This window comes from Suricata suricatta, chromosome 15 (genome assembly GCF_006229205.1).
Source record: "Suricata suricatta isolate VVHF042 chromosome 15, meerkat_22Aug2017_6uvM2_HiC, whole genome shotgun sequence".
NCBI classification, from domain to species: Eukaryota; Metazoa; Chordata; class Mammalia; order Carnivora; family Herpestidae; genus Suricata; species Suricata suricatta.
The window spans coordinates 43,878,227-43,901,677 of record NC_043714.1 but is presented as its reverse complement, the minus strand read 5'-3'; the positions used below and the strand labels follow the sequence as shown (position 1 = coordinate 43,901,677).

The 23,451-nt window shown below is 38.9% G+C and overlaps 1 protein-coding gene across 1 annotated transcript in view; it reads left to right on the top strand.

The window, feature by feature from the left end:
* The window catches only part of PABPC1 (poly(A) binding protein cytoplasmic 1), a 16,355-nt gene extending 880 nt beyond the window's left edge, over positions 1-15,475 (top strand). Inside the window, exons 3-16 of the mRNA XM_029923387.1 lie at positions 2,981-3,174; positions 3,381-3,496; positions 5,528-5,667; positions 7,228-7,322; positions 7,648-7,785; positions 7,987-8,082; positions 10,908-11,180; positions 11,402-11,492; positions 12,138-12,248; positions 12,330-12,484; positions 12,995-13,079; positions 13,519-13,649; positions 14,078-14,171; positions 15,028-15,475. Coding sequence (XP_029779247.1) covers positions 2,981-3,174; positions 3,381-3,496; positions 5,528-5,667; positions 7,228-7,322; positions 7,648-7,785; positions 7,987-8,082; positions 10,908-11,180; positions 11,402-11,492; positions 12,138-12,248; positions 12,330-12,484; positions 12,995-13,079; positions 13,519-13,649; positions 14,078-14,170 — 1,718 coding nt within the window. The 3' untranslated portion in view covers position 14,171; positions 15,028-15,475. The remainder of the gene's footprint in view (positions 1-2,980; positions 3,175-3,380; positions 3,497-5,527; positions 5,668-7,227; positions 7,323-7,647; positions 7,786-7,986; positions 8,083-10,907; positions 11,181-11,401; positions 11,493-12,137; positions 12,249-12,329; positions 12,485-12,994; positions 13,080-13,518; positions 13,650-14,077; positions 14,172-15,027) is intronic.
* The last annotated feature ends 7,976 nt before the right edge of the window (positions 15,476-23,451 follow it).

The window sequence follows — 23,451 nt, the reverse complement described above, 5'->3', positions numbered from 1 at the left end:
AGGGCATGTCAGCCCCCCACGGCCGGCAGGGAGAGGCTCGGGCGCCGGGACCCCGGCTCCCGGTGCCCGCGGGGACCCGCGCTGCCGGCAGCCGCACGCCTGGCCACTTCCTCCTTTGCGACCATTTTCTCGGCCTCAGCCGCTCTCAAACTTTAGGGTGATGACGCGCCGGGAGGTTGGGTGAGATTGGGCTCTTCCACCGCGCTCCCGCCAGTAGCTACGGGATTCTGGGGCGTCGGGAGTCAAGCCCCCTTCTCTGGTAATAGGTGAAGGCGCTCCCACCGCCCGGGCTCTTGCCGGCTCCCCAGGACCCGCAGGAAGTGCGATTCAGTGCTCGAAAAATACCACGTGTTGAACCCTGTAACCTCACAGGCCCGAGGCCTGTTTCTGCTATTGGCCCAATCGCCTGGGGGAGCCACAGGGCCTTAGAATAAAGTTAATTTGGTGATGTGGTGGTCCTTGGGTTTCTGATTACGTTCTTTATAACTTACTGGCGACCAAGGGCTCTAGAGATGTAAATTACCAAATGAGACACGCGTTTGGGGATTTCCCCGAGTTCCGGCATGTCTCACTCTCAAATGAACAGGAGGCAGGGGATGTGGAGTATGGCCCTTCTCAAATGAACTATTTTCTCAAGCAGGGCAGATCATTTCAAATGTTTTATCCAGATTAGTTTTGTAATACTGGTAATTTGTTCAGAATGTTTTTCCCTTCTGAAGTACTTCCTGTGCCTTTGAGAGGTTTTCCTTAAAAATGTATTCACCAATTTTGGCTGTGAACTGTTACTTACGAGTATCATGTGGACTGGACCGTTGTGCTTAATGGCATTCAAGTCGTAAAGATTTAAAGTGGTCCAGAATATCCATACATCATGGGGAATTGCACAAAATAACAGATTAGAGTAAGACTGAAATTTATGGAGGAAAATGTGGCTAACCTTGGGTTTTTATTTTGAAGTTAAACCATTCATAAAAAACAGGATTTGGCAAACAGATAAGATAATGTCGCATGATGAGTTGCCAGGGTTTTCTTTTATATATTTGGATCAGTTGACTTCCAAAAGTCAGCTTCAGTCGACTTTGTGGCCCAATTTGCTTTTTTTCCCCCCAAGCTTCTTGAATACATGTTAAGTAATATAAAACACAAGGAATTCACTTCTAATTTTTTATTTTACTAAGTTCACTCAGAACTGAAGTTACTTAATGATCAGCTTTTCACTAAGTGAAGGTAATACTGAGATTTGGGGTAGGTGCATTGACTGACCCGGAACCAGAAGTTGTAAAACTGCACTGCAGCTTGCCTGCTCTTTTGGTCTGTAAGCAAGCAGTAGTTCCAAATGCCCCTCCATAACAAGTCTTCCCAGCCCTGGACACAATTTACCACTGAAAGAAAGATTAAAAATTAGAGAAAATAACTTTAGAGCAGGTAATTACGATCTAGAGTTGACTGAGAAAACTTGAACATACCCTGAAGACCATAAAATGGACGTTTTGGAAATGACTGTTATTTTGTCTCAGTTAACAATTTTAAAGCAAAACAAAAAAAAAAAAACCACTTTTTAAGAATTTCTTGTGATTTGAAAAGTTGAACTTCAGGTTACCATGGTTACAGTACACTGTCTGAATTCTTTCTATTCCATAGACCAGCACTGTAACTGCTCAAAAGAAGATAGCATTTTTCATCTTCTATTTATTTGTTTTCTATCAGTACGAATTGCCGTCCTTCTAGTTTTTCCAGTGGTTTTCTCTTTCTTTTCCTATTTACTGCAACATTGATGAACTTGTAGAATAGCTTCCAAAAGTGACCAGTTTCCAATTTAACCGGAAGAGGTGACTCATTCAAAAGACGCTCAAGCAAAGTCAGCTAAAAAACTAGGGGAGCTGAGTAGGTGTGGTCAATTGATAATGAGCTGACAGCTGATTGTCACTATCTTCTAGAAACTGGAGCTTTCATTTATAAAAAGAAGTGTCTGGAAAATTTGTCCTCTCAATAACTTTACAATTACATTGGTATGGAATTTGTAGAAATGGGTGTTTCGGGACTTGAAATGGACTATGTTTTTTCCTTTTTTAGGAGTGATTTTCTTTAAAGAATACTTTTTCATGGAAAGTCTAAAAAAGTGCTTCATAGTAGAGGCAGACATAATTCAATCCTTCAAAGACCCTGAAATCATAGGGTAGATTTTGAAATTTTCTAGCACTATCTAGAAATAATTGATTAAATGATCAGTTATTAAATAAATCGGTAACTAATAGAATTGGTTTTATGTGTCAAAGTATTAATGACTGAATTGTGAATATTGTAGACCTGGTATTCCAAAAATTGTGTATTCGTTATAGAGCTAAGTATGCCCAACATAGGATTAGTTTTTGAAGGCTGGATTCAAATCTTGATCTGAATGGATATAGCCTTTTTTTTTTCCTCAATATGCCAATAGAAGGTTGTGACATGAGTCCCTGAAATCACACCCCGCAAGGCTGCCACCCCCCCAATCTGGGGACTTTTTTTTTTTCCCTTAATGTACTAATTTTTGTATAATATTGGCTCTGGTAAGCAATGGAAAGTTTGATTATGACAATAAGGGAGAAGTTAAAATGCTTGAAAACCTAAACTGTTAAATCTGTGGCAATTATAATTGCCTAATATCTTTTATATTGCTTGTTAAGTAAATTATGAAAAGGCATCTTGGTTTTATGTTGAGTAGGAACAAAAAGGCAGTTAACGATTGTTTCAGAAATACTTTATTAGTGATAGGTCATCTGTTAACAAGGGAAATTTGAGATTTCTGATAATTGTCCTTTTTTGCATTATACAGTTTAAATCTAGATTAGTGTGAGGTAAGGTCCAGCCATCTTGAAGTTTATCAAGAAGTAGAGGGACTTTGTGCCCAACCACTTTCCCCCACAATGATTTATATAATTTTTAGTATCCTGAAAATGCTTCGAAGTATAATTCACTCCGAGCATGTCTTTCCTTGCAGCGGAGCGTGCTTTGGACACCATGAATTTTGATGTTATAAAGGGCAAGCCGGTACGCATCATGTGGTCTCAGCGTGATCCATCTCTTCGCAAAAGTGGAGTGGGCAACATATTCATTAAAAACCTGGACAAATCCATTGATAATAAAGCACTGTATGATACATTTTCTGCTTTTGGTAACATCCTTTCATGTAAGGTAAGCAAAAATGTGACAGGTAAACATTTACAGTGTTTAGCCTCTTGTAGTTTATTCCTTAGAAGAGCAACCAGCTATCTATTAATGGGTGGCTTTTCTTTTCCAAATACCCAGGCCTAGGAGCCTGACAAGTTCTCTCTGAACACTGGAAAAAAATGCTCAAATCAATAGCAAGCAATGAAAAATTGTTATCCGTTTTTCCCTAGGTGGTTTGTGATGAAAATGGCTCCAAAGGTTATGGATTTGTACATTTTGAGACACAGGAAGCAGCTGAAAGAGCTATTGAAAAAATGAATGGGATGCTTCTAAATGATCGCAAAGTGTAAGTATAAATAGTTAATCATATTTCAAATCTGTTTTTAGTAGTTCAGTTCATTTTACAAGTTAATATGTTTGTTTTTAAAGAGCTAGAGCTGGAGTGAAAATTAATAAACCACATCTTGGTAGGTTTGTAATTGTTTTTTCTCATTTGTTGTAGCATATAAATAACACAGTGAATTAATGTAATTGGTGAGCATTCAAGCCAAAAAGAAAACAAAGATAGATTTACTGAGATCTGAAGCTTTCTCAGAATAAGTGCATAGTTTTAAAAAACTAGGAATCTAGACAGAAACTTAATAATAATTCCTGAGATGGTCTTTGACCCATTTTACATTTGAGGAAACTGAGGCTGAAATAATTTGCCTGTATTATTAACATGCTGGCTTGACAGATGAGCTAGGATACAAACCCAGTGGCCTAAATCAGAGCTTAAGTTGGCTCTTTTCTTGGCCATCCTACTACAATTTTATTGTTTGAGTTTAGAGGTTTGGGTTTGTTTTTTAACCTTGTGACCCTCTACCCCAACCATTTAAAGATAAAGTGGAATTAAACCAGCAATCATGACTAATCTTTCCTGAAATAAACTTGTTCTTGGAAGTTGCTAACTTTTTATATAATGGCACGGATAAAAATCTCTGAGACTATTTCTGCTGCAGGTTATAAAATTACAGGTTTTATGAGCCCAAAGAAATAACATCTTCAGTTTTTTATTATCAATGCCAGTCAGTTATGTTAAATTATCCGGGCAAATTCAACTGTAAGGTCATACTGTAAATGATCTGAATTCATGTTGCTGTGTAAACTGCAGGGATGGCATGCATAATTGGGTTTGGTGGTTCTTAAAACTCCTTAAACTGCATCACTCTTAGAGTGTGGTCACCTCATCATCACATGGTATGGTCAGTCTGTACATGAAGGGATCCTTATGCACATGGTGTTACCTATTTGAATTTTTGTGTCCCTGCATGATTAGGGAAAGACTTTGTATGTGTAAAGAACCCATGTAAGTCTAAGAAACCAGTTCCTTAATATGAACAATTTACAAAGGCTAATTCTTAGACGTATTTAAGTAGTACAGCTTTAAATGAGAGAAATATTCAGCATCATTAGTATTAGAAGATGAAAATCTTACAGTTTGCCTGTCCACATTCTTGGGGGGATGGGGAGAACGTCCAGCGTTGGTGGGGAGTCTAGGTTAAATAAATAATTTATTGCTCTTTTGAGTATAAAGTAATCCTTTTAGAAAACAGTTTGTGTATACAAACTTTTGAACTGCTGGGATTGCTGCAAATCAAAGAAATGACAGAAAGGTTCAAGTTTTAGCATTATTTACAAAAGCACAAAGTTGTCATGTCCGGATGGAGCATTAGGCTCCTGTGGAGAATGGTTGTATATCTGATCGCATGGAGAAGCACTACGCAGTGAGTGGGGTGGGGAAGGTTAAGGAACAAAATCACAGGTATTAAAACAAAAGGACTTAGGGAAAGACTGTCATAATTTGGATGGTATTAATGGGAGATGGCTTTTTTACTTTGATATCTATTACAGTATTCTTTAATGGCATGCACTGCTTTTAGGGAAAACTCAAACTTTAAAACATTTAGTCGATAACACTGCGGAGAAAAATTTGCCAATAAGTATAAATTTTCCATCTTAGGAGATCACAAAAAATGTGCAGGGGCCACTTTGAAATAGCACTGATGAAAGTTTTATGTCTTTTCCTTGGTGTGGTGCATGTGTTCCTCCCACTCCCTGCTATTGCTAGGCATGGTCTCGTTAACCCTGGGTTCGCTAGAAGGAAGGGAGAGGAGTTTGTGTGAAGAAAAATGCTTCCTTTTTTATTGTAGTTAAGAGTTTTGTTCTTTCATGCTGCCATTTTTTTTCCACTTAAAGGCACTTCTTGTTTTATCGTCGGCTCTTTATTAGAGATTCTGAAATTATCAGTAACAATTACAAAATCAACCATCAGGCTTAATTAATCTGAACTTAATAAAATAGAACCTAATTTTATAGCCCTTACATATTTTATTAGATTTGTTGGACGATTTAAGTCTCGTAAAGAACGAGAAGCAGAACTCGGAGCTAGGGCAAAAGAGTTCACCAATGTTTACATCAAGAATTTTGGAGAAGATATGGATGATGAGCGCCTTAAGGATCTCTTTGGCAAGTTTGGTAATGTGTCTGAATTAAATTTTTACACTCAAAAGTTCTGAGTAATTGCTCAACATTAGTTTTGGCTAATACTTTATACTAAAGTAAATGAAATGAAACTTAATATGGTACTTAAAAAAATAACTGTCATTATGTGGATCAAACTACTGATAGATCATTATACTACAAAGTAGTATATAACAAATAAAGGTTGGTAGTGTTGTATTAGCACAGTGAGGTGTGACTGCATAATTGGAAGAGTTTAAAAGGTTATGCTATGGTCAGAAATTGTGCTGGATGTATGCACTTAACAGATCCCATCTATCTCCTCAGAGGCATGCGCACGACACCACCAACTTAGGTCAGAATGCAGTCATTAGTTAGGGGACAGGATTGCTGGCCAGCTTTAGGATATTTGGCCAGTCTCCAAAGCCTCGTGTTTGAGCAATTTGAAACGATGACATTCAAAGACAAAGCCAGAGATCCTGATTTTCCCGTGATACCTCCTTGGGATGGCCTTCTGAATCCATGGGATCTTAAACTATTTGTTCCTTACATGTCAAAATTAACTTCATTAAATTTTAAGTTAGTGAGGTGTAATCAGTCTCACTTTAGATAGTTGTATAACTGATCAGAGGATAGACTTTAAATTGAAAGCTTTTGCAGGTGACTTACTTTTCCTTATTTGTTAAACTTATTAAATAGGTGACTTTTTTTTGAGTACCTCAGAGGATACAGAATTAGGAAATCTAATTGTTTATTGTCAGTCTAGCATGCCACATTGAGCCCTCTGCTCCGTTGAGCAGAAGAACTTGTCCTTTTGCACAGAGGTAAATTGTCTTGCATCTTTCTTTAAATTCTCTTTAGTGAACGGTTTTATGTTTTATTGTCTTTTTTAATTAGAGGCTGTTTCTTAAGTTGGATATGGTTAACCAGTTATCCCAAATTAATGTAAGGTGACCACCAATCTGTAAATTTGTCAAATATTTTCTTGGCTATTTCTTATAGCAGAGATTGGAAGTGTAGCATTAGGACCAGAGGTACCTTAAAAGAAACAATCTACCTGTGCCTGTACATCTTTCCTATTCTCTGCAATCAGCTGTGATGTTAAACCTTTTTTGGCCCCATCTACTAGGCTGAGAGAACATCTCACTTAAGTGTCTTTTTCACTTGGGAGGGAGGACAGGAGCCATATGTTGTCAAAAACGTGCCACCTTCTCCCAGGTGATTGCCGTCTTTCCAAAGGTTTCTGTATCCCCTCCACTCTCAGTTGAAAGTCAGGTGGGCCAAGGGTTAAGAAAAACAAATTGTTGGCCCAAATAAAGTAAAACAAATCTGTTTTGAGCAAAGAATAAAATCCTCTCTCTCATCTTTTACAATTGTCTAGAACATAACCTCCTTAATTAGAAGGAGAACTGAGTGTTTCAGGGAATAGAGTACTTAGCTTCTTAGTAGAAATAAAAGGTCTTTGAAAAGACTTTTAAAAATTTTTTTATGGCTTTGTTTTTTTGTGTGTTGAAATTTGAAATGTATAAACTAAATGTGTGAAATACCTTTGAATCATCTAAAAAATTTTTTTAGGACCCGCCTTAAGTGTGAAAGTAATGACTGATGAAAGTGGAAAATCCAAAGGTTTTGGATTTGTAAGCTTCGAAAGGCATGAAGATGCACAGAAAGTAAGACTCAAATATACTAACTAAAGACAGTGTGGGTTTCACATATTGTATAGTAAAAAGGGAGAGGACAGTTTCCTTGCTCTTATGCTGAAATTTACATGCATTCCAATGGCTATTTTACATGTTTTGTTTTCAGTTACTTGTACTTTATTAGTTTTGAGGGTATAAATTGGAAACCTATATTTTCCCAAAACATCAAAGCTTAGTTTTTGTGACAGATCACCTTGAGCTTTCATAACCTAGCATTTTCTGTATTATTAAAGAAATGAACTAACTTCTTTCTCCATTGCAAGTTAGTGATTAAAGTTTCTGTGATTTTTGTAAGGCTGTGGATGAGATGAATGGGAAGGAGCTCAATGGAAAACAAATTTACGTTGGTCGAGCTCAGAAAAAAGTGGAACGGCAGACGGAACTTAAGCGCAAATTTGAACAGATGAAGCAAGATAGGATCACCAGATACCAGGTTCATTTTTAATTGACAAGCAAAATAAGACAGGGATGAGGAAACCTATTTTACATTCGTTTCAGTTACTGCCAGGTAACTGGAGGGCTTGGGAGGGGGAAAGGAGAAGAAACCTGGGGTAAAACACTAGGAAGTGTGCTTTAAGTAACCACTGTGGTTTTCTTTTTCCTTTTTCTTCAGTTTTCTTCTTTTTTTTCTTAGGGTGTCAACCTTTATGTGAAAAATCTTGATGATGGTATTGATGATGAACGTCTCCGGAAAGAATTTTCTCCTTTTGGTACAATCACTAGTGCAAAGGTAAAGCATGTGATACTTTTTTAAGATTCACGGAAGATCTGTGTATGTGGATATTCATGTGTAGATTTCACATTAACATACCTACTGGGGTCTTTGTTTTTGTACATGAAGAGTCAAATAGGGTTTTTTTGTCTTCCCAAAAAATGAGGCTTTCATTTTCCTGGAAGTCAGTTTCTGTTTCATTGCTTCAAAAATATATTCAAATTTGAAGTAGATATAGCCTTGATGGTTTACTTCTTGCAGGTGGTGAGTTCTGAGTTCTTCCTGGGAAGGCTGCATTTGTTCACCGTAGTTCATGATTGATCCTCACCTCACATAATGTGCATTGTTCTATATACGCTGTTCAGCTCGTTATTTTCCCAATTAAAGAAGGCAGCTTATGGGGCACCTGGGTGGCTCAGTAGGTTAAGCGTCTAACTCTTGATTTTGGCTCAGGTTATGATTTCACAATTCATAGGGTTGAGCCCCGCATCACTGCTCCACACTGATAGCTCGGAGCCTGCCTGGGATTCTCTCTCCCCTTTTCTCCCACACGCATGCCCTCTCAGTCTCTAAATATTTTTTTTAAGAAAAGACAATCTATTATTATAATAGAGGAAATTTGTATTCACTAACTATTCTTTCTGGGGAGTTAGGCCCCGTAGCCTTAAAGATTTAATTGAACTCAGCAATATGTGGTTCTAATCTAAATTCTGGGATTTTAAGAATCTCTATTCTGGGTGTTTTTTCTAATGTCAATCATCCAAGAGTTCCTCTGTGTTTAAAGTTCTGTTCATATGTATTTTGGGATATAGGAGGATTGTCAAAAACTTAGATTCTCAGGAGTCCAGGCGAAATTAAAACTGAGTGCCAGGGAATGACCTCATGGCTGATCTTCCTACTTCTCTTTTCCTAGCGACTTCATTGATCAAGGGAGCTTCTAGGACAGGAAATGTGAGGGGCACTCTAGATGAATACAAATAAAAATAGTATATTCCTTGAAGGTGGTTTAAATTGAATGTTGTACATTAGTTTTTAAAGTCCTTTGTGGGTAATAACCACTCACTGGTGGCCAGGAGGTGAAAAATGAGGCAAGAGTTTGTTCTGGGGTAGGAAGTCCTGATGATACGTTTGTCAAACTAGAAAGGCAAAAAATGAAAGCTGGTTTTCCCTCCGTCCCATTTGGATGGCCGTCTCAGATAATCTTCCGTGTTTGTCCAGATACTGTTTTGTAGCTGTACAAGCAAATTTTAGAAGCCCAGGATTGTACTGGACGTATTCTGTGACTTGAAGTTTTACTTAACAGTAGGTCTAGATACATAGTTGTATCCTCATTTTGGGTTTTTTTGTTTTGCTAAAGGCTGAATATCCATTGTATTGATACACATTGTATTGTAGCATTATACCTATATTGAACATTTGGGTTGCTTTGTATGTTTCCACTGTTAGACTCACCATTCTTCTTTGAAAGAAATATCAGTGTTTTTAAAGCTCTAGAATTAAAATGACTGATTATACTCATTGGTATATATATTTTAAATTGATAAATTGTCCCAAAGGGCTAGACAGATTCCTACTAGGTGGTATACAGCTTTCCACTAGGGACATGCCTTTCATGTGAGGACTAGTTTTGCCTATCTTTGCATATTTTGAGATTGGGTTGGTTGTCTTTTTGATTTAGAGAGAATTTTATTTCAGCCCTTTGTTTTATATTGCAGATATTCTCTCCAGTCTTTCACTTAGGACTTTGGGTTCTTTTATCATCTTGCTTTCCCCATATTTTTGCATTTTATGTTCAGATTCAGAATCTGTCTGGCAATTTGATTTTTCACTATGATATGAGTAAGGGTTGTGACTTAATTCTTCTCATTTGTCTCCATGTACCATGTATTGAATGCGAAGTCCATTTTTTCATTATTTTAAAATGTTAACTTTAACACGCTAAATTCCCATAATTGCATGGGTCAGCTTCAGGATCTTGTGTTAGGTATAGTTGACATATAAGGTATACAACAGAATAAAGTTGTTGGTATACGTTGTGAAATGGTCATAATGAATCTAGTTGATGTTTGTCACTATACATAGTTAAAATTTTTCCTCTTCTGACGAAAACTTGACACCTGCTCTCAGGAACTGTAGTCCCCGTGCTGTACGTGAATTGCATCCCCGGGACTTATTTTATAGCTGGGAGTTTCTACTTTGTAAAACCTGTTTCCTCTGCCTGCCATGAGCGCAGGGTTTGGGTCGGTTGGTTTGCACGTGTGCTGCTCTGAGTCCGCTTCCTCACGAGACCCTTGGACGTGTTCCTGTGGCACCGCACACTTCGGTGTGGTCGTGGGACGTGCTTCCGTATATCGTGGGGCGAGTGAGGAGTTCTTTGCATCTCCTCGTTGCTCCTTTTGCAGTGTTTGGAAGATTCCTTCCAGCCAATATTTAAGATTCAGCTGCTTCTCCGCCCCACCCAAAGAATAGTAAAGCACCTCATCAACTTGAATTGCGAAGTCAAATTTAATGATGCTAAAGAGTCAAATTTAGCAGGCCTTGAATGTATTAGTCAGTATTTAAGCCATAATATTGAATGTCTAATACCTAATTGACCAACTAAGATCTTACATTTGCAGTTGTACCACTGCCTCTGTACTTCCTCTTTTGCTTGGCTAAGATGCTGTGTGGGTGTGGCTTGCCCTGAAGATTTCCATATTTAGGAAAAATTGTGGAAAACAATGAAAACATTAACAATGTTCACTTGAGTCAATAACTGTAATTGACTAGTAATGTTTTTTTCTTAGTATTCTTTGCTATCCTTGAATTAACCTTTGTTTCTTTAATCTTTTGTCTTTTAATAGGTTATGATGGAGGGTGGTCGCAGCAAAGGGTTTGGTTTTGTATGTTTCTCCTCCCCTGAAGAAGCCACAAAAGCAGTTACAGAAATGAATGGTAGAATTGTGGCCACCAAGCCATTGTATGTAGCTTTAGCTCAGCGCAAAGAAGAGCGCCAGGCTCACCTCACTAACCAGTATATGCAGAGAATGGCAAGTGTCAGAGCTGTGCCCAATCCTGTAATCAACCCCTACCAGCCAGCACCTCCTTCAGGTTACTTCATGGCAGCTATCCCACAGGTGAGTTTCAGGGGAGAACAAGAACCTTGTGCAAGTTTTCATATGTGGTCAACTTTGAGTGCTTTTAATGCTAAACAAAGGCTTACAGCCGAAGCATTTGAATTATTACAGTTGAAAAAACACCACTTAGAGTGTAAGGACCCACTGGCGGTTTATAGAGTGTAGAGCTCACTGCATCATTTGCTCCATCTTTACCGGCTGCGTGTGTTTGCTTCCTGCAGACTCAGAACCGTGCTGCGTACTACCCTCCTAGCCAGATTGCTCAACTCAGACCAAGTCCTCGCTGGACTGCTCAGGGTGCCAGACCTCATCGTAAGCCTTTTGTTTTTAAGTGTGGTTGTGAATTGTTTGGACTAAAAACGTGAGACAAAATAGCTGTTCTATTTCTGCAGTTTATGGACCTTTTCCCCCCTCTTCCCTCCCGCACCCCCCCCATCATAATTTAGGGTTAGGGGTGTTCATTGTGGGGATCCTAGCACCTTTTAAAGCAGAATCCTAAAATGCGTCCCCCTTCCTGTCTTACTGAGGCAGTGGAGTCTTTGCTGATCTGATTTTCCTTTATGACAAGTTTGGGAATGAATCCAACTCTAAATTTCATATTTGGTTAGGCAGTAATTTTAAAATGTCTTGTTCCATGTGTGAGGATTAGAGTCGTGGCATTTTGAGCCTTGCCCTGCGGACCAGGGCTGTTTTGCAGGAGCACTTGGAACCGGGTTTGTGTAGCACGTTCAGGTAGTAATGAGTACTTGTTCTTGAGTGAATGTTTTCATGGACTCATTTTCTGATCTGGTAAGTCTGGGCAAGTGACAGATGAGAGACTAAGCTTTCAAATACAGTAGTTCTATTTAGTCACTTTTATCCTTTTGTCCAAACCTCAACTCTAAAAAGGCATTAGAGTTTTGTGATGCTTTCAGTGAGTTTTTTACAATTAACGTGAATCTGTATCTTCAAATGTAGCATTCCAAAATATGCCCGGTGCTATCCGCCCAGCCGCTCCTAGACCACCATTTAGTACTATGAGACCAGCTTCTTCACAGGTTCCACGAGTCATGTCCACACAGCGTGTTGGTAAGTCGGAACACTTGCTGTAAAAATGGACTCCTGATGTGAAAGCACAGTAAAAGTACAAATCCCCGTGTTCATTTGTAGCTAACACGTCAACACAGACGATGGGTCCACGCCCTGCAGCTGCCGCCGCCGCCGCCACCCCCGCGGTCCGCACCGTTCCCCAGTACAAGTATGCCGCCGGGGTCCGCAATCCGCAGCAGCATCTGAACGCACAGCCCCAAGTCACCATGCAGCAGGTAGGTCTTCGGGTCCTCTGGAGAGGACGGGCCGTGGCTGCAGTTAAAGAAATTGAGGACAGCTAGGTTATGAGGTGTCCAGAATGATTTGTTACTTGTTCCCACATAAAAATGTCTGTCTTGCCTATACTGTGGGAATTAGACAAGCATTCAGCATCCCTTAGTCCTGAATTACTTGTGTGATGTGAGAGCTTTGTTAGGCATAGTCGTGAGGGAAAAAGGGTGAAATAAAGATCTGTGAGAGGTGGCTTACCCCCTTTTTTCCACCCTGAGACAAAAACTGTCAACTGTCATTGAACATAATAGAGCTCAAAAGAATATTCTAGGTAAAAAAAAGAAAATGACGTACCTTATGTGGTTATGGTACTGGGGCCGTATTCTGAATCACCCAGCCTCTCCTATTCATGTTTAGAATGCAGGCTTCATCATTTAGGGATTTTTCTGGTGATGAATGTTTTTATGTGCTGTCACTTCCATACTTTGAAGTTTGGAATTTTCCTGTTTTTCTAGCCTGCTGTTCATGTACAAGGTCAGGAGCCTTTGACTGCTTCCATGTTGGCATCTGCCCCTCCTCAAGAGCAAAAGCAAATGTTGGGTAAGTGCCTTTGTCCCGCCTGGTCAGTGACAAAGACTGACTAGAAAACAGTCCTGCTTTGCACCTAAAAATGACACTTAAGGTGGTGGGACTGGTCTGAATTGGCGTGTCTGCTAGACGTCTTAATAGCTTTCCAGCCTTTAATTAAATACTTTGCTTTTGATGAATAGAATAATAGGGCATTATTTACCATGGATCCCATGACATTTTTGGGAGAGGGAATTTGAGCTAAATGGAAAAAAACTGAGCACACATTTAACAACTTAATTGCCTTGGAGTAGATCTTGATCTGTTTGCTAACAGGATCAAAATGGTGGATTTGGGGTTAGCATCTATTTGCTGTATATACCAAAGTAAGGTTTTTCAACCCGTTTTATTTATTATTGGCAGATGCCTTTAACATTCTTCTCATTAAAGGATTTTATGTTTTTGTTCCTAGGTGAGCGGCTCTTTCCTCTTATTCAAGCCATGCACCCTACTCTTGCTGGTAAAATCACTGGCATGTTGTTGGAGATTGATAATTCAGAACTTCTTCATATGCTTGAGTCTCCGGAGTCTCTCCGTTCTAAAGTAATTTAAATTTATCATTTATCTAGCAGCCTCTTCTGTGTACTCCAGGGCTCGTTATGGAAACTTGAACATTAATAAGTGCTTTACATAGCCATGCACAGTTCTAAGTTTCATAAATAATTGTAAATCCTAATAACCACCTGTGTGTGTTGTCCCCATTGTACATACTTGGGGAAACACAGTTTGGGAAACAGTTTGGAAACTTTGCCCTTTGTTCTCTCAGCTGTGCCACTGTTTCAGTGAAGAAAGATGTTTGCCCTTATTTCTCAACTTTGGGAGAGTTTTAGTGAGGAGAGCATAAGAAGAGCAAGAGGGCTCAGGATTCTAGGAGAGGTGTGGATTATAACCCAAAAGGATGTGGATGCAGTTGAAATGTGTTACTTGAAATTGTTCTAGTCCCTCCTTTACAGAGCCAGTTTGTCCTTTAGGTTGACGAAGCTGTCGCTGTGCTCCAGGCCCACCAAGCTAAGGAGGCCGCCCAGAAAGCCGTTAACAGTGCCACTGGCGTTCCAACTGTGTAAGGTGAGTGCTGCAAACTTGTCGCTTACCAGTTTGAAACCTCACAAAAACTTTTTACCTTTAATCCAAATGTATAGCTAACTTTTTAAAGAAGTAGAGTAGGAGATTTTATGTGTTAGCCTGGTATTGAATTTTTAAATCCACTTTCAAACATTTTGTATTTTAATTACTAATTTCAAACTTGTGGAGTTTCAAACTTGTCGCTTACCAGTTTGAAACCTCACAAAAGCTATACATTTGTATTAAAGGTAAAAAGTTAACTTTTTAAAGAAGTAGAGTAGGAGATTTTATGTGTTAGCCTGGTATTGAATTTTTAAATCCACTTTCAAACATTTTGTATTTTAATTACTAATTAAATGGGCTTGGCTTTCTGTGTACTTACTCTCAGATGACTTTTCATAGTTTATCTCTTAAGCTGCAGCAAGCACAGTTGCCCAGGGCCTCTTCTATTGCCCTTCATTACTTCCAAGAAACAGGGTAATACAGCTGTGTAGCCCAGACCAGAGATTGACACAGTTTTCTGTAAAGGACCAGAAAGGAACCATTTTAGGCTTTGCGGGCCAGGCTGTCCATGGTACAGTTATTCTGCTCCAGCATTGCTGTGAAAGCTCACAGCCCTGATATAAACAGGGAAGTGCGCGGTGCTCCACGAAGACCGGGCAGACACAGGCTGCACACTGAACTTGGCCATAGGCTTTACATTTGCTGTTGACAAGTGCCAGCATGGAGTATCTCATCTTGTTGGTATTTGCCATCAGCATGCAGTGTGCTTTAAAGATTGCCAGCGTAGCAATACCTAGCAGCTTCTACTGCTTTATAGAAGGATTGTTTATAATTTTTTTTCTCCCTGCATTCACAGATTGATCAGGGACCACGAAAAGAAACTCGTGCTTCACCGAAGAAAAACATCTAAACATCGAAAAACTTTAAACATTATGGAAAAAAAACATTGCAAAATATAAAATAAATAAAAAAAGGAAAGGAAACTTTGAACCTTATGTACCGAGCAAATGCCAGGTCTAGCAGACGTAATGCTAGTCCTAGATTACTTATTGATTTAAAAACAAAAAAAAAAACAAAAAAAATAGTAAAATATAAAAACAAATTAATGTTTTATAGACCCTGGGAAAAAGAATTTTCAGCAAAGTACAAAAATTTAAAGCATTCCTTTCTTTAATTTTGTAATTCTTTACTGTGGAATAGCTCAGAATGTCACTTCTGTTTTAAGTAACAGAATTGATAATTGAGCAAGGAAACGTAATTTGGATTATAAAATTCTTGCTTTAATAAAAATTCCTTAAACAGTGCACAGTGGTGTTACGCTATTTTCTCTTTGTAATTGGTTTGCGCAAATAGGTGATAAGCTGGCATTGGCAGAAGAACTTTTTTCATGAAAAAGGTGCTGTTAAGTTCAAGGGTATCCTAGAGTTTTACGGGAAACAGGCAGAAGAATTTCTCTAATGTGTTTTATGAATTTAGATTTCCATGTGCATTCTTGAACCAAAGTATGTCTGTATCATTAAATGACAACATTTTTTGAGAGGCCAGCTCATGATTCTATTAAGGTTTCTAAGGTGGAAAGATAATTAGCTTACCACCCTCGTTTATATGGTGTAAAGCAGTAACAGCAGTGACCAAGGGTAAGTTTTAAGCCTTAATCTTGAAAAGATCTTTGATACTTGCTGATTGTGACTTCATTTCTTAAAACTCTTGTCACCTAAGGTGCTTGTGAAAAGCCAGTATTTGGGGGCTCAGTTCTGCCTCTAGGAGATGGGTTTAGAAGATGGCCAGGGCCCAGCACCTGCATAAAAAAATAACCCTGGCAATTTGAATACACTTTTGAGAATGGTCTAGTTTTAATCTCTGTTCCATTCTCTACATCTACTACTGCCAAAGTTCACTAAGTTGCACATCTGGTGATCTAAATCTCAACACCAGCTCTTTAGGAGCAAATGAGTCGAAATAAAAACCATGGCTATGACTCTGTCCTCTGCATGATGGAGCTTTGAAGGCTTTTCACCTCAGCTGCTTTTGAAACTCCAGATGCACACGTCACCCCCTGCCCACTCCCATGGCTTAAATACATTCACCCAGGAGGCTTTCTAATTATTCTGCTTGACCATACACTTACCCTCTAGGAAGCAGGACCTGCTTGTAGGAATGTGGGGAAAAAAGCATACTTGTCCTTATCCCATTATGTATGTATTTGCAGATTCACCTACTCACTACTTACTTATAACCCAAAAAATCAATTCATGGGCTTTCATAGTCATTTGCCAACATGGCCATGAAAATTTTTGGAGTTGTCTGGAACATGTTCCCAACTGAGGTTGAATAAGCCTAACCTTTTATCAACTTTCTTGACCATAAAGAAGTCTTTGAGGTCTGTTTAGTGCCTGGTTATTGACATTTGTGTGCTTGTTGGTGATTTTTGCTGTTTAAATGACCCCCAAGCATACTGCTGAAGTGTTGTCTGGTGTCCTTAAGTACAGGAAGGTAGATGAGCTTTATCCAGGCAGAAGTTACGGAGCCATTCGCTGTGAGTTCAAGGTTAACTGTAAAAGTGTCTTTAAACAGGAACACATAAAACCAAGGATCTTTTGATGGATGAAAATGTGTCTGGCTTACTGGTACCTATTTCCCCTAGGAGCACTAATTCAGTATTTGCTAGTACACTTTTAGCGACACTTTGTAGAACCTCCTAACTGCCACAGTTAATGAGGGTTAGCTGCGTCTCACAAAAGTATAGCTCATAACCTACAATAGTTTGTTTTCAAGGACGTACTTCAGGTAGGATTTGAAGTGAAGCAGAAGACGACAGCTGACTGTGCTACTAGTGTAAAGCTTTCTAAAAACGTGGCTGCTGCTCTGGAAATTTTAAGAAATTGGTAAGTGACATTTTCCTGTGGATACTATGATGTATAATCTAGGCTATTTGAAAACTTTAGCCTGCAATCCTTTCCTTTTCTCCATGTCACCACGAATTACAATTTTATAATATAGAATGAGTAAAAAACTAAACTGGGAAGACTTGCGAGGGTAAATAAGCTAGAGTAATGGATCTTGTTTTACAGTACCTTTTGCAGTCATCTTGGATTATAACTTACCTTCCCATCAAACTAACAGAGCCCACGTGAGTGACACTGTGGAGAGTACTTGGAGCTTTTCTTAGTCTTTCGGTATAAAACCATGGTCCCAGATTTTTTGCAGTGAGTCAGTGACTTTGAAGAGGACCTGGGTACTTGTGTTTAAGGATGACATTCTCCCTTTAGAGTAGTTCTCGAGGGAAAAACTGAATCAGAAGTTTGGTTGTTGAAGCAAAATGGGTGGACCTAGACTGATACCCTCACCAGTACCATCAAGCCAGAATAGTCTTGGGCACACTGCTGTTCGGGGAGACCAAACGGTCATGAGGACAGCCTGGAGTTTCCTGTTCAGGACAGCCAGACCTCTGGACAATGCCAAAGCCACACTGAATTTCTCTTTTCCCTTTTTCTAGGCTTCATATGGACTCTTATAACTTGTCTTCAGCTAGACCATCTTCATTGGTCAGATTTAAGGGTACTTAGTTACCATTTTGATAAGTTTCAGACGTTGCTGAGTCTTTTCAACGCCTAGTTGCAAGTGTTACGTAGTTACATGGCAGAATTAGAGTGTAGCCCAATTTCTAATTTTAGGTGTTAGCTTTTTATCCATCACAATCATGGCAAATTTGCAGGGTGGGGAGATTGTCTTATCCACAGAGGCAGAAAAACCCATTTACTTACTTTGTTACAGATATTATTCCCAGAAAAGTTAAAAGAACCTGGGATATTTATTAGCCTAAACTAACATTCTTTTTGTAGAGAAAAAGCTCTTTAGAAGGCAAGAATATTGGTATTTTTTGGAACAATCCCACAAATTACGTAATGACTGTTGAGGTATATATGAGCAGATAGATGGATTTTTTCCCAATGTACCCCTCCAAGTAAAAGGTATAAGTTTGTAATATAGCATGAGTTACAGATAAATTATATGCTGAAACACATGTCCTTTCCATTTCTAAACTTGAGAATTAGAAGTAAGGTTGGTGACTCTTAACATTACATTACCAGTTGTGTTGCGCTGATAATTGGTGGCACCATAATTACGGCTGACAATGAAAATGGTGAACTCAGTGAGGGTGGAGCTCGTGCACCAAGAGGTATACAGGCGCCGTGTAGCAGTGTGATTCTTAAGAGTAGGGGCATGAAAAATCAGGGAGTCTTTAATTTTTTTTTAAACAATGAAAGATGCCTGCTTTTGAATCAACAATTATAACTACTAATACTAAGCATGTGCAGCATGTTAACTTATCAAGTGAATTCTCTACATGCACTAATTCTTATAACCACCCTGTGGGATTGGTTCAGTAATCTATTCCCATCTTAACAGCAGAGGAAACTGAAGCTTCAACAAGTTTAATGACTTGCCCAGAAGTACATAGGAAGTGCACAGTTTGTGCTGCCTATAAACTACAAAAAATGGAGTTCCAAAACAATCAGGTACTTGGGGTTACCTTCAGCCTAGGGAGTGAGAGGTAGGATGACAGGTCCATCAAAGCACATGATAGTAAGCCAAAACATACAAGCACTGCTTTTCTCCTGACATTTTAGGGCAGTCAAGAACATAAAAATTAAGGAAAGAGTCATTATTTAGAAGAAAAAGATCTTTAAACAAGGCTGAGCTTAAAATTCTAACTCAGAATATTTCCTTCTGAGCATCTTGGACTTCATGAGAATAGCAAACATTTCCTTTAGCAACCCTGTGATCATTTTTCTGAGCTTGTTCATATTTCCATTCTGGGTTCTCCTGGAATTGGTAAATAGATTTTATCAAAACCTTTTAATTATCATGAGTTTATAAGACATGTGAAATTAACTTTCTGACTCCTGTATTGCTTTCTGTGCCGATTAGGAAGGTGTCAACATGATCAACAGTTACTAACAAATACATTTGCTGTAATGCCAAGTGCTGCTGCTAAGGAAGAGATTTCCAGCAAATTGGGTATGTTACTAAATAACAAATACTGCTAGTGAGTGGCAAAGCCAAATCTCGAACTCCAGGCTCTGAGTCTGTGCTGTTAGCTTTTACTTTAATTTGGCTTCTATTTCTCTTGCTAATCCTTTATAGTGAAAAAATTTCAACAGATAGGACTTCTGTGTATTTTCTTTATCAATATATTAATAGATAATAACTTTGTAAAGACAGAATATTCCTCTTGTCATTTAAACTTAGCTTTTGTCTGGTCTCAGAGGTGACCAGCGTGACCTCAGAATCATGGCAATCATAAGTCATTCCTCTTTTCTCTCCCCTTTTAGGACAACTAGACATCCATGACTTGGCAAAAGTGCCTCTTCAGGTTTCCCTAAGGGACACGCGAGCCCACTTGTGCACCCCCAAAATAAACAGGTCCTTAATAAGGGCTACAGATGCAAGGGATTTGGTGCACCTTCTCCATCCCCCATGATGGAGAATAAAAAGAGAAGTCAACACTGAGCAGAACTGACAGAACTTGTGGGAGTCCAGCCTGGTGGAGGGGAAAGGTTAGCCTGCCATCAGAACGGGACACGGATGCGTAGAAATAAGTTTGGATACAGAGAAGAGGGAGGAGCTCACCAGGACATCCCCCACCTCCACCAGGTGACCCTGCAAGGGGCTGGGCTTTCAGCCAGCTCTATGGCAGAGGAGACAGAGTGGTGAGTGAATGCCTGGCTACCACGGTGTGCGAGAAAAAAATAGTTTCTCTCCCAGCAGCACCCAGATTTCTGAGGAAGGACTTCCAGGATTTGGGTGGGTAGCAGGGGGAAGGAGAAAGGGAAGGAGGCAGATAAGAATATCAAAGGACATTAACATTATCAGGTGTTGTGTTAGGACTTTAGAAGAAAGTCTCCCCACAAACCTGGGAATGCTCTGCTCCCAGGTCCTCCTCCAGCAGATGTGGACACCTTCACTACCCCAGTACCAAACCCATACCTCCTCCAAGTTAGCTGTCACCTCCTGTGCACTCCAAGTGCATCCCAAGAGCCAGTTCCAGTGAACACAGGAGGGTGCCCAGAAAGCAGGCCAAGCTCAAGAGGGCAAGGGGAAAACCACAAATGAGCTATAGCACCACAATCTGGGAGAGAAAAGAAAGGTTTCTAATAGCCTGTTGAAATTTAAGAACCAAAGAGGAGATACTTTAGGTAAGAATGTACTTGCTACTTCAAGTGCAAAAGCAGAAAAGCATACCTACAAATACTATCAAGGAAATACAGTAGCACACAAAGAATTATCCCCCAACTGAATGCCAAGGCACAGACTAGTGTGATCCAACTGATAAAGAATTCACAATAGCTTTTATGAGGAAATCAACAAGCAACTATTCAGTGAACTCAGGAATGAAATTAATGAACAGAAGTTCTTTTCCAAAGAGATTAAAATTTTAAAAGCACTAAATAGAGCCAAAGAATTCAATGTATGAGTGGAAGAATGCATTAGATAGCATCAATAACAAGGCAGACCAGATGGAAAAGAGAATATGTGACGTTCTTGAACAGGAATATAGAAGTAATTCAAGAGGAAAGCTGGGATCTAAAAGGAGGGAAGAAACACTGTAAGAGCTATTGGATTCAATCCAGAAGGCAAATGCCAGAAAAACTCGGGTACCAGGAGGAGAAAAGAGGGGAAAGAGGGCCAAGAGATTATTGAAAGAAATAATAGCCAAGGGGACACCTGGGTGGCTCAGTCGGTTAGGTGTCCAACTCCTGACTTTGGCTCAGGTCATGATCTCACAGTTTGTGGGATCAAGCCCTACATCAGGCTCTGCACTTACAGCATGGATTCTCTCCCTCTCTCTGCTCCTCCCCTGTTTGCATGCTCTCTCTCTCAAAATAAATACTAAATGAAAGGAAGGGAAGAGGGAGGGAAGGAAGGATGGACAGACGGACAGCTGAGAAGGGCTTGGGAATAAACATCTGCGAAGCCAACAACACACTATTATTTCAATGCAAAAAGACTTTCCCCAAGACACATTATAATGAAACTCAAAAATCAATGATGAATCTTAAATGCAGGCAGGGAGAAAAAGACAGTGAACAGAAAGCAACCACATTGGGCTATCAGATTTCTCAGCAGAAACTCTACAAGCCAAGGGAGAGTGGAAGGACATATTCCAAGGGTTAAAAGATAAAATATGCAATCCAAGAATACTTTATATCTCCAGAATAATTTTTCCTGATGAAGAAATAACTTGGTTTTTCCATATAAAAGTTGAGGGAGTTCACCACCAGTAGATCTTCCTTATATAAGAAATGCTGCAAGAAAGTCTTTAAGCTGAGATGAAACTATGCTAATACTCAAAGATCTGAAAACCTCTGAAAGTTCACAACAGTCCATTAAGGTAAAACTAGAATTAGAAAAGTAACTCTATATTAGAATGGTGTGTTAACCACTTAACTATAGTTATAATTTATAGGTATAAAAATTAAAGGAAAACATTAAAAGTATAGTTAATATGGTTTGTTAATAAATACAGTGCTTAAAAAGAAGTAAATTGTGACCCCAAAAATATAAAAGGGGGAAGTAAAAGTGTGGAGCCTTGTAGGCAAATGAAGGTAAGTTGCTATCAACATAAAAGAAACCATTTTATCTATGAGGTGTCGTATGTAGGCCTCACAGTAACCACAAAGCAGAAGTCGAGATTTATGAAACAAAACACAACAAAAAAAAAAGGGAAACAGCATACCACCATGGAAAACCACCAATTTACAAAGAAACAGAAACAGAAGGAAAAGGAAACAGTGAAGATACAAAAAATCAGAAGTCAGAATAAGTTAGAGTAAGTTGGACTTAATCTTTACTTATCAGTAACCACTCTGAATGTGAATGGGTTGAATTCATAATTCATCCATTAAAAGCCACAATGGTTGGATAGATAAAATAACAAGCCTCAAGCTGCCTAAGTAGAGTCATCTCAGCCCTAAAGACACACATAGGTTCCAACCGAAGGGATGGAAGAAATTATTCCAGGCAAGTGGAAACCAAAAAGAAAGCAGGACAACCATATTTATATCAGACAAGCAGACGTTAAGCCAAAAATGGTAACAAGACAAGAAGGTCATATAGTGATAAAGGAGTCAATACAATAAGAAGATAAAACAATCTTAAGTACATATGTACTCAACATTGGGGCACCCAAATATATCAAGCAAATATTAACATCTGAAGGGAAAAACACATAAAAACAGGATTTTATGTTGGGGACTTAGTAATTGATAAATCATCCAGATAAAAAATTAACAGGGAAATAATGGAATTTAACTATACTTTGGACTAAGTTGACTTAACAGACATGTGAAACATTCTATCCAACAACAGCAGAAGATACATTCTTCTCAAGTACACATGGTACATTCTCCAGGATAGATCAGATGGTAGGACACAAAACAAGTCTTAGCAAATTTAAGAAGATGGAAATCATACCAACTATCTTTTGGGACCACAATGGTATGGAACTAGAGATAAATAGGAACAAAGCTGGGAAATGAACAAACCTAGTAACTAAACAACACATTTCTCAACAATGGGTCAAAGATAAAATCGAAAGGGAATTTTTTAGCTGTATTTATTTTGAGAGACAGCATGAGCAGGAGAGGGGCAAAGAGAGAGGAAGAGAGAATCCCAAGCAGGCTCCATACTGTCAGCACAGAGCCTGATGCAGGGCTCGAAACCACAAACCATGAGATCATGACCTGAGCCAAAACCAAGAGTCCAGACACTTAACCAACTGAGCCACCCAGGCACCCTGGGAAATATTCTTTTAAAACAACTGAGAAATAAAACACAATATAATAAAATTCCATAGAATGGTGCTTGGAGAAGTTTAAAGCAATGAATATTTTAAGAAATTAGATCTTCAATAAGCAACCCAATTTTATACCTCAAGGAAGTAGAAAAAGAACAAATTAAACCCACAGTTAGCAGAAGGAAAAAATACGAAAGATTAGAATGGAAACAAAACAGACCAGAAAAACAATAGAATGGATCAACAAAACTAAGAACTGGCTTTTCAAAATGGTAAGCAAAATTAACCGTAGGCTAGATCAAGAAAAAAAAAAAAGAAGACAAGCCTTAAAGTTAAAATGAAAGAGGAAGCATTACAATTGATCAAAGATCACAAGAGCCTACCATAAACAATTATATGCCAACAAATAAAATTACCTAGAAGAAATGGATAAATTTTTAGAAACACACAACCTACCAACACTGAATCATGAAGAACTAG